The following is a 17,037-nucleotide window of genomic DNA, read 5'->3' as shown; positions in this document are numbered from 1 at the left end:
AACATTTAAGACTACTCTGAGGATTTGTTGTCAACTAGAGAATTAGCTGCATTTCATATAGTAAGTCTACAGCATGTAAATACAAAACAAAGTTGAAAAGCAAATTAAACAGTAGCTTTATAAGAGGCATGCTGCAGATAAGCATGGAGAAATTTAATTCAAATATAATTTTGTGTAAGTTGTGTATTCATGCTGGAAAAATCAATCCACTTTTATATATTTCCAGTAATAGTCACCAAGGTCACACTTTACCTGTATCCATTTATCCTTTTCTACAATGGCATATCTATTCTGTTCATTAATTTTATATTAGTCTTTTTCAAATTGCTGACTCTGGTGGTGCATGCTACAGGCCTTCAACGCACTATGTGAAAAATGTTCCCCTTCTTCCAGAATTTTTAGTATTTAATCTCATACTCATTTGACATTCTTTAGGAAAAAAACACTATTTATTCTTCCAATTCTTCAGTTCAATCCTTTACTTTTTTATTGGTTTCTTATCCTGATTCAATATTTCTCCCTGAAAACAATTATGAGATGCTGCACTGTATGTGAAGAGATTATGATCGATTGATGGATTTGTTGAATTATGGAAAACAGTGTTGCAAGGTTAATGTTCTCTTTGTCTGATCCTATTCCCAGTTGACACAGTTCTGCAGCTCAAACTCATCCCTTACTGAGCACTAATTGGCAGCAATGTGACAACTTTGCTCCATCAAACAGATCAGCTGTAATCTAATAAGACTGTTCCTAAATTTCTTTATTCGAGATACCTAAAGATTGGCTTTTGCAGAAAATGGATTAACTGTGATTAACTCAGTAGGTGTCATTATAAGGCTGTGTGCAAATCCTGAGCAACAATGGTCCAGAAACTTAACTTGGTCAAGTTAGGGCTGGTCAACCCTAACTCTAACCCTGAATGACAATCATTTCAATTGGGAACAATAACCAAGGTTGGCAAAAACTAAATATAGTTAAGTTTCAGACTATTTCTAGAATGAAAATCTCATTTTTTGGGGTGTAATTGAGCAATTTGTAATAGCAAGGTGCAGTTTCTGCCAGTTATTTGTCAATTACTGACTGTGGGGAAAGTTCTATTTGATTGGATGGCTAAACTTGTCAATTTCAAATTCCTAATAGTCCTGTTTATCATACAACCCCTGACCACTCTCAGTGTTTTCATCCTTCACTTACCTTACCAGAATTTGTAAGTTTTTTTTTTACTTTGTGGCAACTTGTACCAGGGCCAATACAGCCACTATGGCTTGACTTGGCCATTCCTCCAATGATATGTAGTTGAAATTATGTAGTACTTGCTTTCAAGAGATTTGACATTTGGGAACATTGAGTAAGAGAAACCTCTATAGCAAGTTATTTGTTATATATTATTTTTGGCCACTAAAAGGATAGTTGGCATTTCAATGTATCGGGGTCCTGAACTTTGCACTTGATAATACCCAGCAATATTTGGCTCCATCATAGTTCCACCAACTCCCATATTCTCCATTCCTTCTTTTCACTGTACACGGCACCGTTGCCACTCTTTCAGCCACTCTTGGGGTTATGGAATTGTAGCCGAGCACTTTTGGGATCTCTAATCTTCCTTATGGCTGACTTTTGTAGTCCACTGCGTTAATAAGACCATAAGATATAGGAGCAGAATTAAGCCATTTGACCCATCGATTCTGTTCCATTTTCCCTCTCAGCCCCAATATCCTGCCTCTCCCTCTCCCCCCTCCCATTCCCTTCATGCCCCGACCAATCAAAAATCTATCAACATCTGCCTTAAATATACATAAAGACTTGGTCTTCATAGCTGCCTGTGTCAATGAATTCCACAGATTCACCATTCTGGATAAAGAAATTCTTCCTGATCTCAGTTCTAAAAGGACACCTCTCTATTTTGAATTTGTGCTCTCTGGTCTTAGATACTCTTGCCAGAGAAAACTTCTTCTCTGTGTCAACATTATCAAGGCCTTTCATCATTTGATAGGTTTCAAGTAGGTCACCCCTTATTTTTCTGAATTCTAGTGAATACAGGCCCAGAGCCATCAAAAGATCTTCATATGACAAGTCATTTAATCTGGAAATCATTTTCGTGAACCTCCTTTGAACACTCTCCAGTTTCAGCACATCGTCCTAAGGGGCCCAAACCTGCTCATAATACTCCAAGTGAGGCCTCACTAGTGCTTTATAACATTTCAACATTACATCTTTAATAGAAAATAACTATTATTTTTTTCCACAACTTTGTCTCACTCTTATCTCAGCTATAATTTTGAATAACTTTTCATCCCACAAATTAGGTATGCCCTTATTTATTATATATATTAATATTTAATGTACTTTTTTTCTTCTTACACAAAGCTGAGGCACTTGCTGAAGATCCACGGCTGACTGGTATAAGACTGACTTTTACGCAGATGGCAGCTGTGATGATTAAACGCTTTCATCACACCCGAAGAGACTGGAAAGGAGCCATTGCCAACCTGCTGCTTCCCGTTCTCTTCGTCATTTTAGCAATGGCTCTCTTCAGCGTGAAGCCAATATCTTCTGAATACCCTTCACTTAGAATGTCACCAGATTTGTATAAGGATTCAGATGCTACCTTCTTCAGGTAAAGTGGCCAAAAAATTTACTAATAAGTTTGCCCCAGTTGTGGGTGTGAGGAAGTGCAAAACCAACCTTGCATTCGACAAATATGGTGTCACTTCTGAGTATGACAAAATGCTTGAGGAATTTGTTTTCTGTGCTCTCAGTGGTTAGGCAAACAACTTCATCTTATGTTCGTAATAAAAACACATGAAGACACTGAGAACATTCCTTGGAACTGTTGCCATGTGAAATGAGTTTGCCTGATTAGTTTTTAAAAGATGGGTTTTAGTAAGGACAATACACTAGTGTTGCAAACAGCTGTATTTAGATTCATTGACATGCTTGTGGATGCACAATGAAATTAGAATCATTTAATAAATATGAAAATAGGAAACATTCATGTACTAATCTTATCAAGATGGATTACATTTATAAGGTTATATCTGTACTATAACACAATATTTCATCAACCCAGCATAGTGATGGGATATACCTGTTTATGATATCTCATGCTGACTTTAATCATATTCCAATTCAATAGATTTCAATAGGTACGTTTAATGTCAGAGAAATGTGTACAATATACATCCTGAAATTCTTTAGGATTTATAGCCCCATATATGTATGAGGGATCCCTCTTGGGCTCTTAACTTCTCTAAAATTCTTCAATAAGTTGGAAGTTCAGCAAGCATTTTTGAAGCCCGCTATCCTACCTGTCCACTCTCAGTCCTAATGCTGTTTCAACTCAAAACATCAATAGTTTCTTTCCTCCCATAGATGCTGTTTGACCCACTGGGTTCTTCCAGCAGGTTATGTGGTACAATCCACGTTCCATGTGCTAATCTGTACAAATCCTGGCAAGAATTGCTCTAACTTCTTTCCACATTTGGAAATATTGAACGATGCATTGCATTTTAGATTGTTTTGTTTCTTGAAATATTGATGTGCATGAAATACAAAGAACTGTAAAGAGTTCACGCTGAACAGACAGTATTTAGAAAGAAGCAACCTTTGAGCCAGCCACAAGACACATGCCAAACTTAAGAGCTTTATTTTGCAGATTATTTTAAAGGGACCATTTTCATCTCCCTCACATTCAAGATGCTTTGTAATTGATTGCCATTAACCCGTATACAAGACTGTCCTAATATCATCTGGGAAGGGTTGGTTTGGTCAGCTATTAGCATACATTTAGGGCTATATGTATAAATTGTCCATTTACTATAATTAATACAAATTTGGGCTTTTATTTTAGTTTATTTTCATTTTATTTACTGACTGTCCATTACGCTGCTGGCAGCAATGAAGTCCTTCAACTCTGGTATTGTTCAGGGCTTCCTTCATCATACCAATAGCTTCCTCTTGGTTTTCACTACTGTCATTCATGCAAGTCCCACATAGAGACTCAGCAATACCATCATTCAGATGTAGAAGGATCCTTCATTATTGTTTCCATAACAATTTTGTTTAGCAGTCAGGGTTGTTAACCCTGAGCTGGCTCCCAGAATATGGAGGACTGGAGGACTACTTTTAGTCCAGTCTCTAACGTTGGAATATGTGGCATGGATGATCCTACCAAGAGGTACAAATGCACAAAGCCCTGACTCCAGCCAATGTACTCTCCAGGTCATAGAGACACTCAAGCCTCCAAACCCAATAACAAAATGTTGTCCTCTTGGAGGTAACTTTATTTCTATGTAGCATTTCATCCCTTTCCCCATGCTTACTCAGGGCCCACAAGTGCTTGAAAGTGACATGTGAGCATAACGGAAGATAGACATGAATACGGATAACTTTTTGTGTGGACATTTTATTATGGCAGTGAAATCTGCATTGTGGAATGATGAAGGTTTGCATCATGCACCAAACAGTCCTGCTCACCAAACCAGACTCCAGCTTTGAAGTTCTGAAGAAGGGTCAAGCTGTTTCTCTTTCCACCCATGCTGCCTGCCTGGCAGAGTTCTTCCATCAGTGAAAATAAAGGCAGAAGCTGTTGAAATACTATTGTTTCTGGTCTAAGATTCTTCATCAGAACTATTATTTAAGTATCTCTAATGTTAATGTTAGGAATTTATCCTTAAGAAATAGCTTTTTAATGACAATTGATGTCTTTGATGTTTGTCTACTCAGATATAGTTGTGCTTCTAATGAAATTATATCCTGCTAAAGTGTTCATGAAACTATTCAAAACCCATATTTCACCCACAAATATTCCTTGGATCAGTCATCCAACTGCCTTATTTATTGTGCTTCTTCTCAGAGTAATTGATTTAATTAATTCTGGAGCTAGAACTGATTAATTCCTGAAGTTTTGTTAGGAATTAAATGGAATGCTTGTGCTATTGCTCACCAATGAGTAGAAGTGTTAATTTCAGGAGATGGTGATTGGTATCAGCTAATTTGCATCATGTTGTTTCCTTATTGTTGAATTTCCTCTTTGAGAAGTTTTGCCTTTAGTTTTTAGAATTTTATACATTCATAAATTCTCACAGGCAAACAGGTAGATGTATGAATAGTTAACAGATTAAAACTAAGTGGGCAAAGGTAGGGATGACCAAATATGAGACATATCTGAAAGGAAAGCAAAGGAACACGGTGATTATTTTTGATTTACTTGTGTGAAATCCTGTTGTACATAGATAGTCTTTGATTGGCATGGGCTTTTAAGAAATAGCACAACCTTGTCTTGACCTTTCCAAGAGAAATCAGGTGGTTCTGTTAATTTCTTTTGTCATTTTTATTGCCTACTTTCCAATTGCTGAGGCATCTCTAACTTTTAGTCATCTCCCAGATTGTGGTATGTTTATATGCTATTATGTATAATCATAGGCTGCTGTGTCAACTTTGTTTAATGCAGCAATGAAACTTCCTTTGTGTGAGAATCAGAAGAAACATGTCTGTTGAATCCCAGCAGTATTTAAGATCCATTTTAGGATATGTACACTTGTGAGAATGAGAGGAGCAAAGACCTGAATACAGTTCTGCTTCCTTAAGAGAAATAACTCTTACTTCTTGGACACTGTGAAAACAAGTTAGCTGTAAGGGGAAAAAAGGGCCAAAAACATGTCCTGAAGGCCTTGATCTACTGAAAACATCCATATAATGTGAAAGTCAGATCAGAGAGATGGAGAAACCCCCTGACATCTGCCTTTGCTTGCTGTGTAGCTCTACTCAGTATTAAATTTGCAACTCCCATTTTTTAAAGTAAAATGAAAGCAAGGAAGATGGTTTAAGTTTGAACCTAGTGGAATAACCTGAGAGAAAAAGTGCAAGCACACATGACTTTGTGAGTAGCTAACTGGTTTAAACAGCACTGCTGATTTTTCTGACAGAACCAATGCATTACATTTTTTGCATGCAGATGGGTTAAGTAAGAGGAGAGTAGAGAGGTAAAAACTAATGTAAAAGGTAATGTTTTAACTGCAAACATAAGTAAGTAATGAATGGCATTTTGTTGCAGCTGACTGCAAACACCAACCATTAATCATGGAAGTAATTCAATTCTAGGTATCTCATTTTAAGTGTTTAATACTGTGGTTAATGGTTAGTATAACTAATACTTTTATTTTCTTTTGGTTGTTAGACTTTAATGTTGGGATGGTTATTATAGCAGAAATGTGTGACATTAGTTGCCCATTTTAACAAATTGGGTGAATCTTATACACTTAAAATAATTTCCACAGATTATTAGGTCAACATATTGAAACTCCTTATTTCCCTCTGCTTTTGGCACCTTGAGCAAGCCTACATATTTTATTTTTCTGTGACTAACCTTGATTTTTCTTGCTCTGTATAGTTCTGATAAAACAGATTTTCAAAACCTCACATCAATGTTGCTGAAGTCATTAAAAATAAATGAATCCTGCGTTGACCAAGACTCTGATCGGTAAGTTTGTCAATGTTTAGTTATGTTAAGTCCGTCTTCACTCAAGATTGAGATGCCTGGAAGTGGTACGCCTTTCATTAATATACAGAATGAGTAATTTTAAACACCAACAATGGTTGGGATTTGGGTCAGTTCCCAAGTTTAAAGAATCTTTTATCTGAACCCATCACACATCTGGTTTTTACAGGAGGTGAAATGAGGAAGTTAAGCAACCAACCAGGTTGTAGGAGCTGGGTCTACCACAAAACTATTTGAAAGAGTGTGACTGCTTTGGGTTTTATGTGTTTGCTAGCTTCAACATTGGCTGTGCAGGAACCAAGCCAGCTAAAATAATTTAAGACTGTGCATGGCTACACCCAACTTTGCTTATGAACCATAAGGAGCAGATTTCTCCTCACCCTTGCCCACTGCTCTTAACAGAAGGCCCTCCAAAGCCAACAGCATGATTCTACTTACTCTGGTGATGTGATATAGGAAATACAAGTGCTGATTTGGATATTACGGATCACCACTGACATTTCTAAATGTTATCTTTCCCTGCATCAGACAACACAAAATTTGAATTTGCCCAAATGAAGTATCATAATGAACATTTCCTGATCACTTCATGAGATTTCAATAATTTAACTATACATGTCCTTGTTCCCTTGATGAGATCACCATATAAATCATCGAATGACATAATTTCTAATGCAACTTACTTTTTAGAGCTTTTGGGGAAAACTGCACTCTTTACTCAGGAACAGTCATGATGGGAACTCCCAGGCCATTTATATTTTAATATTTCAAGCAGCACTGAATTAGATTCTCTTCATATAAGTTCTGTTCTTACCTTTGATTCTTTGGACATGCCCAATGAGGAAACACTGCACCTTCTAATCTTGCTTCCGATATTCTCCCAGGGGTTGACGTAATGCCCACCTTCCCTCCCAACATGCCCCTTCCCCCAACTAGTCTCCAGTCCTCTGAAGGCCAATGTTTCCCAATGTCCTCCTTCCTCTTTGCCATCAGTTCTGAACCACTGAAGGTTAGATTCTGAAACTTCAGCCTCTGATTCACTGAGGTGACACTCATCACTTTCAACTCTAGTTGCTTGATTGGCTAAGGCAGTTGGCCCAGCAATAACCAGGGTCTTTTATAGAAGTGTGATCTCTTAATCTGCATCACCTGTTGCCCTCTGTCCATCCTGGCCTCATTCTTTCTCATTCATTCTTTCATTCTTCACCTACCAACAATTTTTCTTGGTTGATCTTCAATTGCCAGTTCACTCTTACAACTGAAGCCCAGACCAGGCATTATTGGGTTTACGATTCCTGAGTTGGGTTTATGAAAGCCACAAGTACGAGCCCACAAAAATGACAGCATTCCTTTTAAAATGAGGGTAATAGTTCCCTCAGGATTCTTCTCTCCTGATATTTGCCACATATGAGGCATTGTTGCTTACTGCTGCGTTGAAGAAGTCAATGCAAGCTCAACCAACAAATTGGGACCCATTTCATTTTTGATTGGATATTCTGGGGGGGGGGAAGAACTGGCTGTTATAGTTGTCCACCAAAACTGCACATATTCATAAATGGCACACATGCCCTTACAGGCACTTACTTGTCTACTTCCTTTCATTGTTGTCTGTGAACAAGGAAGCTGTCTCCTATGTAGCCTGTGCAGGTTTCTCTGCCCACTACAGCAATTTTGGCACTACCATCATTCTTTTCTTTTGCCATCTTTCCTCAGTAATGAAGGAGTGCTTTTCCTATTGTGGTGTGATCTTTTAAGGACTCCATTCTGAGTTTGAATCTGAGAGGAGAGATGAGCTCATGGAAGAAATTTGATCAACAAAACCCATTCTTAAAGCAGGGTAACACAAGGGAACCCACTAGCGCTGTTTCAAAACTGAATATAATGTACAATTTTTGAGCGTTTTAAAATAGCATGAAGGAGATTACAAACACTGTTTGAAAGCCGGAGCAATATTGCAATGAATAATAGATTTAAGTTTTAAAAGCCTTTGTAGAATGTGCAAGAGAGATATACCAGAAAGGTGCCAGAGTTGAGGAACTTCGTAAAGATAGATAGATAGATAGATAGATAGATACTTTATTCATCCCCAAGGGGAAATTCAACATTTTTCCAGTGTCCCATACTTATTGTAGCAAAACTAATTACATACAGTATTTAACTCAGTATAAATATGATATGCATCTAAAATCACCCTCCCAAAAACCATTAATAAATAGCTTTTAAAAAGTTCTTAAATAGTTTACTAAAGTGCATTGAGTGGTAACTTAAGTACAGTCCTAACCCCGGCACTTTAACATGTCTTGCCCCTGGTGGTTGAATTGTAGAGCCGAATGGCGTTGGGGAGTAATGATCTCTTCATCCTGTCTGAGGAGCATTGCATTGACAGCAACCTGCCGCTGAAGCTGCTTCTCTGTCTCTGGATGGTGCTGTGCAGAGGATGTTCAGGGTTTTCCATGATTGACCGTAGCCTACTCAGCGCCCTTCGCTCTGCCACCGATGTCATACTCTCCAGTTCTGTGCCCACGACAGAGCCTGCCTTCCTTACCAGCTTATTAAGACGTGAGGCATCCCTCTTCTTAATGCTGCCTCCCCAGCACACCACCACAAAGAAGAGGGCGCTCTCCACAACTGACCGATAGAACATCTTCAGCATCTCACTACAAACATTGAATGACGCCAGCCTTCTGAGGAAGTACAGTCGACTCTGTGCTTTCCTGCACAGGGCATCTGTGTTGGCAGTCCAGTCTAGCTTCTCGTCTAACTGCACTCACAGATACTTGTAAGTCTTAACCTGCTCCACACATTCTCCATTAATGATCACTGGCTTCATATGAGGCCTAGGTCTCCTAAAGTCCACCACCATCTCCTTGGTCTTGGTGATATTGAGACGCAGGTAGTTTGAGTTGCACCATATCACAAAGTCCTGTATCAGTTTCCTATACTCTTCCTCCTGACCATTCCTGACACAACCCACAATGGCCGTGTCATCGGCGAACTTCTGCACATGGCAGGACTCCGAGTTATATTGGAAGTCTGATGTGTACAGGGTGAACAGGACCGGAGAAAGACTAGAGAAACTAGAATTGTTCTTCTTTGAGCTAGGAAAGATACAATAGACGTTTTCAAATTATATAGAGTTATGATGGAGAAGTTATAAATAAAATGTCTGAGGAGAAATGGTTGGAGAAACTGTTGATCCATCTCATTCTCCAGTCTGGTTTTGATTAGGAAATGGAATGGCAGCTTTTGAGGTAAAAGAACAAAAAAAAAGGATCAAATCTATTCCTTTTATGATAATTGAAATTTAAAATCTCTAGATATGGGAAATCTGAAATCGAAACAGAACTGAAAGCACTGAGCAGGTTAGGTAGCTCCAGTGTAGAAAGAACAGAGTGAACATATCATGTCAATAACCTTTCAGCAAAGCTGATCTCTCTAACCTGTTGTTTGGTAATGAAAGAGCTCACTTTATATCTATCAATTTGATGATTTGTTTTATTGTAAATTCCAGTAATTTGTTATGCCTGCACTGTACTGTTGCCACAAAATAACACATTTCACCAGTTATGCCAGTGACAATAAACCTCATTCTGATATTTTGTGATTATTTTGCTTTCTGGAGAAAACTGAGACATGGTTTATTTTTTTTCATAGGAATAATCCTGTATGCATGTGGAAAGGACCTTCAGAACCAGAGAACTCTCTTGTTAAGTGTAATTGTGATCATGGTTATCAGGTAGTAAGCTAGTTAATTTTCATTATTTTCTAATGTACTTTATGAATATGTATTAACAAACAGCTGCAATCGTGCTAGTGAGTGCAGGAATATCTTGTATTTAGTTGCCCAGTGTTCCCATGAATAATTGTGTTAGTTATATTGTTAGGCTGCAGAAATGTTATTAGTGTTTCACATTTGAAATTATGCTATCTTTGGAAATGAAAGTACATTAAAAAAAATCAGTGGGAATGAATGGACCAAAACAAGCTCAGAAAATTAAATAAATAAAAAAGCATGAATTAAAAGAGATCAGTGACAGACTGATAAGCAAGCTGTATAAAGTGAATGGCATCAAAGGCTATCTGAATAAACACTAGAGACAGTAAGATCCTTAAAATAGTACCCGCTTGGAATCACAGGACATTTAGAAATAGTCATAGTAATTGTGACCAGGATCTAGATGTAGATAGACGGACATGCTATTAAATGGGCTATGTTCTTAAAGCCTAAGCTGATTGCAAATGGATCCAAAGATCTCATAGATCTGGCACATGTTGTTGGATGACCATAAGATATAGGAGCAGAATTAGGCCAATCAGTCCATTGAGTTTGCTCTGCCATTCTATCACGGCTGATCCCTGATCCCACTCAACCCCATACACCTGACTTCTTCCTGTATGCTTTGATGCCCTGACAAATCAGGAAACAATCAATTTCTGCCTTAAATATACCCACAGATGGCCTCGCCTGCAATCTGTGGCAGAACATTTCACAGATTCACTACTCTCTAGCTAAAAAAAAATCCTTCTTACCTCATTTCTAAAAGGTCACCCCTCAATTTTGAGGCTGTGCCTTCTAGCTCTGGATATCCCATCATCCTCTCCACATTCGCCTTATCTGATCCTTTCAACATTTGGTAGGTTTCAATGAGATCCCCTCCCCCCTGCATTCTTCTGTATTCAGCGAGTACAGGCCCCAAACTGCCAAACATTCATCATATGTTCACCCCTTCATTCCCAGAATCATCCTCATGAACTTCCTCTGGACTCTCTCCAATGACAACACATCCTTTCTGAGATATGAGGCTCAAGGCTCTTGACCATACTCCACGGCCTGACCAGTGTCTTATAAAGGCTCAGCATTATCTCACTTCTATATTCTGTTCCCTTTGAAATAAATGACAACATTGCATTTGCCTTCTTCACCACAGACTCAACCTGTAAATTAACCTCCTGGGAGTCTTGCAAGAGGTCTCCTAAGTCCCTCTGCATCTCTGATGTTTGAACCTTCTCCCCATTTAGGTAATAGTCAGTACTATTGTTCCTTTTACCAAAGTACATGATCATACATTTCCCAACACTGTATTCCATCTGCCATTTTTTGCCCACTCTTCCAATTCATCTATGTCCTCATCAAATGCCTTCTGAAAATCTAAGTAAATGACCTCCTCTGCCTCTCATTTGCCCATCCTGCTTGTTACTTCCTGCAATAACTCTAACAGATCTGTCAGGCAAGATTTTCCTTTACAGAAACCATGCTGTAACTTATTTTATCATTAGTTTCCAAGTACCCTGAAACCTCATCCTTAATAATGGACTCCAACACTTCCCTGACCACTGAGGTTAGGCTAACTGGCCTAAAATTTCCTTTCTTTTGCCTTCCTCTCTTCTTAAAGAGTGGATCAGGTTCTTCTGTGTGGAAGAAATACATTTGAATCAATAATATATCCTTACAGAGAATGAAGATCTATACCCGGAGCATTAATTTGTAAATTCAATTCTTGTATAAAATCTAAAGAGATCCACTTTTTGGTTCAATACAAGTTTGAGTTGATAGCTTGGATGTAACTCTTTCTAATAAGTGTGAATTTGAACCCTATTTAGTGTCTTATAGACTTCAGTCATAGAGTCATACAGCATTGACAAAGATCCTTTGGCCCAATGAGACCATGCCAACCAAGGTACTCACCCAGTTAGACCCAATTTCCTGCATTTAGCCCATTTAAGCCTGGCCTCTCCATATACCCATACAAGTGTTTCTTAGATGATACTATTATCTTAGCTTGTTCCATATATTTACCACCTTCTATTTGAAAAAGTTGCCCCTCAGGTCCTTTGTTCAATCTCAAACCTTTGCTCCCTGCTTTTGAACTCTGCATACCCTAGGAGAAAGATTGTTTCTGTCCACCATATCTATGTCTCTCATAATTTTAAACTTTTCTATAAGTTAATCCCCCTTCTCCTCTGTTCCAAGGAATAAAGATCTAGACTGTCCAAACTCTCAGTCTAACTCAGGCCTACTAGTCCCAGCAACGTCCTCTTAAATCTTTTCTGCACTCTTTGTAGTGTAGCATCTGTGTCCCCAATTTACCCCCATTCACCTAGGGTGAACCGCCATCACTCCGCCAATAGTGCAATACTTCAGTATAAATATGGTGTAATGCCCCCTTCCCCCCCCCGGTACACGCTCACAACACAAATATCAGACAATATACCAAAGGTGAGTAAATAATTGCAATTTTATAGTTATTTCTTAGTGATGGGTTAATAGAAACAGATAACCTAAAGGTAACAGATCAGTAAGTTCATCAGTTTGTGCACATAATATTTTAATACGTTGAAGCTCACGCCTCAGGTTCCATTCACAATGACCTTCCGAGCCGTCGGCCACCATCCAAACCGGCGATGTCCGGTATCCGCCGCACTGGAACCACTGTCCACTCCTCACAAATCCGTCCTCCTCGCTCACCTCCCGAAAAAGACAGGGAACTTCCACTCAGCTCACAGATACAGGATAGCATAACAATTCTCCATTAGTTAGTTCCCCCCTTATCCAGAGTTATAACCCAAACATTCCAGGTACAGAAACCTATTTACAGAAATCCATTACAGCATTAAGTATCATTACAGAGAAGTCATTTCATTATAACAATACAGAAAAGCCATTTTGTTAGCCTGAACAGTTAACACCACGGCTACTGGTACTGAGAGCCCTACAATAGTTTAACCACATCTTTCTATAGCACAGTCCAAGTGCAGCCTCAACAATGACAATTTCCCAACTCTATACTCAATGGCTTGACTGATGAAGGCCACCGTGCTAACCTTTTTCACCACCGTTGCTGCTGCTTTCAATACACGATTCACTCGTATTCCTACGCCCTCTATTCCATTACACCCCCTAGTGCCTTACCATGCATCACTTTACACTTAGTTAGCTGTATTAGAATCAGTCCTTAGCCCATTTTGCTGGCTGATCAACATGTGCTTGTAATCTGCAATAACCTTCTGTACTGTCAATGTCACCCCTTAATTTTGGACATTCACAAAAGCTACTTGAAATTTAATGAAATGGTAATATCCTTGCTTTTTTCCAGTTTCATAACAACACCATTACTCCATTTCCCTGTCCCAGTTTGATGTAGCTAATGCCTGCATATAAAGACCACACATAAGATGATCATTTTTAAGCCGGACAAAGTATTTGCAGCAAGGAGCTTTACTGGAAAAAATAACCTTGTAAGACTTCAGTATTAGCAAGAACATTTTTGTCAGCTGTTTTCTGCCCTTTTTTGAACTTATTTTGTTTACTATTTCATTAAAAATTCTCAGGATTATTTCAAGTAATTTTAAAATCATATTTCTAACTGTTTTTTTAAAAATTTGATCTGCTTTCCTTGTTGGGGGTGGGGAAGCAATTTTCATGATAATGGAATGAGCCACATAGCATTCATGTTAGATTTCATTTGGCAGGTTTCATTAAAGGTATATAAAGATGAAGTGACTGGAAACCCCTTTGAACTCCATGAGCTATAACCCATTTGTCAGTTCCTAGGCCCGTCCAACATAGAATTTGCTATGTTTTCTCTGTCTTGAGCTTCCTTGATCTGTAAGTTCTTGAAAACGGAGTCTAGTTTCAGCTCATTGTCCCTTCATGGTTTATCCTGCTGTCTGTTTCTTTAACCTTAGTGCTATCAAATTTTGTCCATAATGAAGATGTTTCAGTAAAAGAAATACAACTCAAAATTTATTTGTCTTCCAGCAATGCCCTGCAATAAATATCACAGTTCCGTATTTCAGAAATAATGAAGGAAAACTCTTATACAATCTCACTGGCTACAATTTGGAGAACTATTTCATTACAACAGAAAATGCCTTCAGATTGAACAGGTAAAATACATCAGATTCAATTACCTATCTAAAATCCTCTAAAAATCTAAAAATCCTCAAAGAGAAACGATAAACATAAAAAAAAAGCAATTGCTTGAGTAACTTGCATGGTAGTACCACACTTCCGGAAATTAGGATGGGTTCACTTGGAATATAACATTCATATGCTCAAAGTCAACAGGACATCTACAGAATGTCAAAGAGTGTGCAATGTTTGGTTTGAATGCATTTCTTAAAATCGTACTGACCCAACAGTGTCGGCCACTCATATTAAAATGCATTTAAAACAAATGGCTGGACTCTGTTTCTCCATTACTTTTCCTCTCTGTGTTGCTGTCTGGGAGATGGCAGGGTCATAGATTTTGAGGATAATAAAGGTTGACTTCCCCTGTCTTTTGAGTCATTGAGATGATGACAGAAGGGAAATGGTCTGATTTCCTCTCTTAAGAAATGTGGACCTCAATTGATTTGCCATGCATTACTCTTTAGTAGGTGAGAATTAAATTTTGGGCTTGGAAAAATAAAAGCTAGAAGGAAACATTGTGTAACAGAAAAAAAAAACCTTGTCTGAAGCTGAGATTGGCATTTTAATTCAGCAAATTTGTAGTAAACTGATCATACTCTATTTGAGAACACATGGTACTTTCACTAGAAGCAAAATTAATGATGAATTTCCATTATAGTCAGCCTATCCAAAGTAACATCTCTGTTGGAAGTGTTCTAAGTGTTGATGCAGACTTAAATGTGGAAATTTAGATTGCTGGTCAACGTGAGTACCCATTTGTTTTATCATTAACAGGCTAGGGGGGTGGTCATTTGGAGAAGAACTACCCGAGGAGATGAAAGGAAACAATTTCAATCAAATAGATATCAACACTTTGGTAAAGGTAAGAACAATCTATATATTCACAATACTTTTATGTAAGTTATTAGCAAAACACCACAGTGCGATGAGGAGCATTTTTCTCTGGAAAATTATTAGAGGTTAAGTGCTAAATTTACCCAAAAAATGAGGTTATTCTTCCTTTTTTCGATGCCGGGAACAGACTTAATTGGTTGTTGATTGCTTGCCTGCATTGAAAGGCCAAATTATTCCATGTAATGTACTATTCCTAGATCTACCTATTGGAAGAAAAGGAGAAAGGAGAATGTCAGTTTCGTATCTTCCTCAAATCAGAAAGCCATTAAAATAGTTAATGTTAGACTGCGGGAGGATGCAGTAGCTGGTTTATCTACTCTTTTGTGGTAATGATCCCAATATTCTGCCATTGCGTTTCAGAAGAAGGCTACATTTTGGTCAGGAGGTTGGGGAAAATGCTTCTTACTAATTCTCTGTTTTTTTGTTTTGTTTTACTTGTACTTATGAATGCAGTAGGGCTGTGGCTTAAAAATTCAATTGTTAGAAGTAGAGAAGCTGTTACCTTCTTTTGCAGGATCCAACAAACCTGCCTGAGGAACTTCATGACACAATTCTCAGTGGTCCAATTTTCAAATGAAGGATTTTACCTTTGGGGTAGATACCCAAGATTTTCTGTCAGAATATTCATTGTTAATTAAGTTCTCTATCTTTCCACATCTTTCTGCCAGCACAAGATGTTGAAGGTCTTTATCTGAAGTCAGTCAACTCTTAAAATTGAATCATGACTCCCTTGCACAGGCTGCTTCTCCCTGAACTATTCCTGTCAATAAACACAATCTAGGGTATCAGTGTGCAGCGGAGCAGATTGGCACAGACTGAAACGGATAAACTTTAATAGTGAGGATTGAACAGAGTTTCAATCAGAATTTGTGATAATACAGTCATCTACTGATAGACTGGGAATGGGAGAGTCATGTTGTCTGAACTGGAGAGCAGACAGCCAAAGTCACTGGAGATGCTAAAGAACTAGAGAGAGGATGGCACTGCTATCTATAACATCAGTAACAGGCATGACAGCTATCATTAGTGGTAATGACAAGGAACAACATGAGATGTCAGCACATGTATTACCCTGTTTACAGTGCTAATATGGGTCATAAGGAGTAATTCTGTGCCTACCTTTAGATTTTCCAATCACCAATTAACATATGCCATACCAACGAGAAGTAAGAAAATTTAAAGCTAAGTGACCTGCTTGTGCTCCTTACCTAGGAGCTGAGAATATTTACAGAAACTGTTCAAATCTGTTAACATTTTTTGTCTATTATGAATATTGGAATCAAATCTGTGAAAATATTGTCCTTTTTCCCTATTTGCAGGTATGGTATAATCAAAGGGGCTTTCATGCAGAACCAGCACTCCTGAATCAGCTCAATAACCTCATTCTCTGGGCTAACTTACCGCCAGATGCCAACTGGGCAGAATATGGTATGTCAATAAAAGCATGTTCAAAGTATAAATGATTGAGAAATATATGTATAACTGCTTGTGGCATTAGGAACTATAGCTTTAGTTCAATAAGTTACCTGGTTCAGTATGCTCTGCTATCAAAACTACAACTTAAATGCATATTGCATCTTTGATGAAAACAAAATAAAGTCATGTCAAAGATATGAAGCAAGTCAAAGACTGGTTTTGGAAGGATGGTCAAAGTTTGGTCAAAGAGACAAATTTTAGGGAGACTCTTGAATAAGTTTAGGATTGTTCTCATTTTAAATTTGTGTTGATGCCA

The 17,037-nt window shown here is 38.1% G+C and overlaps 1 protein-coding gene across 1 annotated transcript in view; it reads left to right on the top strand.

Annotated features, from left to right (window-relative positions):
- Positions 1-17,037, top strand: part of LOC132395165 (ATP-binding cassette sub-family A member 13-like) — a 205,445-nt gene that overhangs the window by 155,681 nt on the left and 32,727 nt on the right. Inside the window, exons 45-50 of the mRNA XM_059971462.1 lie at positions 2,368-2,617; positions 6,392-6,481; positions 10,154-10,235; positions 14,259-14,386; positions 15,186-15,273; positions 16,625-16,733. Coding sequence (XP_059827445.1) covers positions 2,368-2,617; positions 6,392-6,481; positions 10,154-10,235; positions 14,259-14,386; positions 15,186-15,273; positions 16,625-16,733 — 747 coding nt within the window. The remainder of the gene's footprint in view (positions 1-2,367; positions 2,618-6,391; positions 6,482-10,153; positions 10,236-14,258; positions 14,387-15,185; positions 15,274-16,624; positions 16,734-17,037) is intronic.

This window comes from Hypanus sabinus, chromosome 6 (genome assembly GCF_030144855.1).
Source record: "Hypanus sabinus isolate sHypSab1 chromosome 6, sHypSab1.hap1, whole genome shotgun sequence".
NCBI lineage: Eukaryota > Metazoa > Chordata > Chondrichthyes > Myliobatiformes > Dasyatidae > Hypanus > Hypanus sabinus.
The sequence above is the reverse complement of the archived record's forward strand: the minus strand, read 5'-3'. Positions and strand labels throughout refer to the sequence as shown.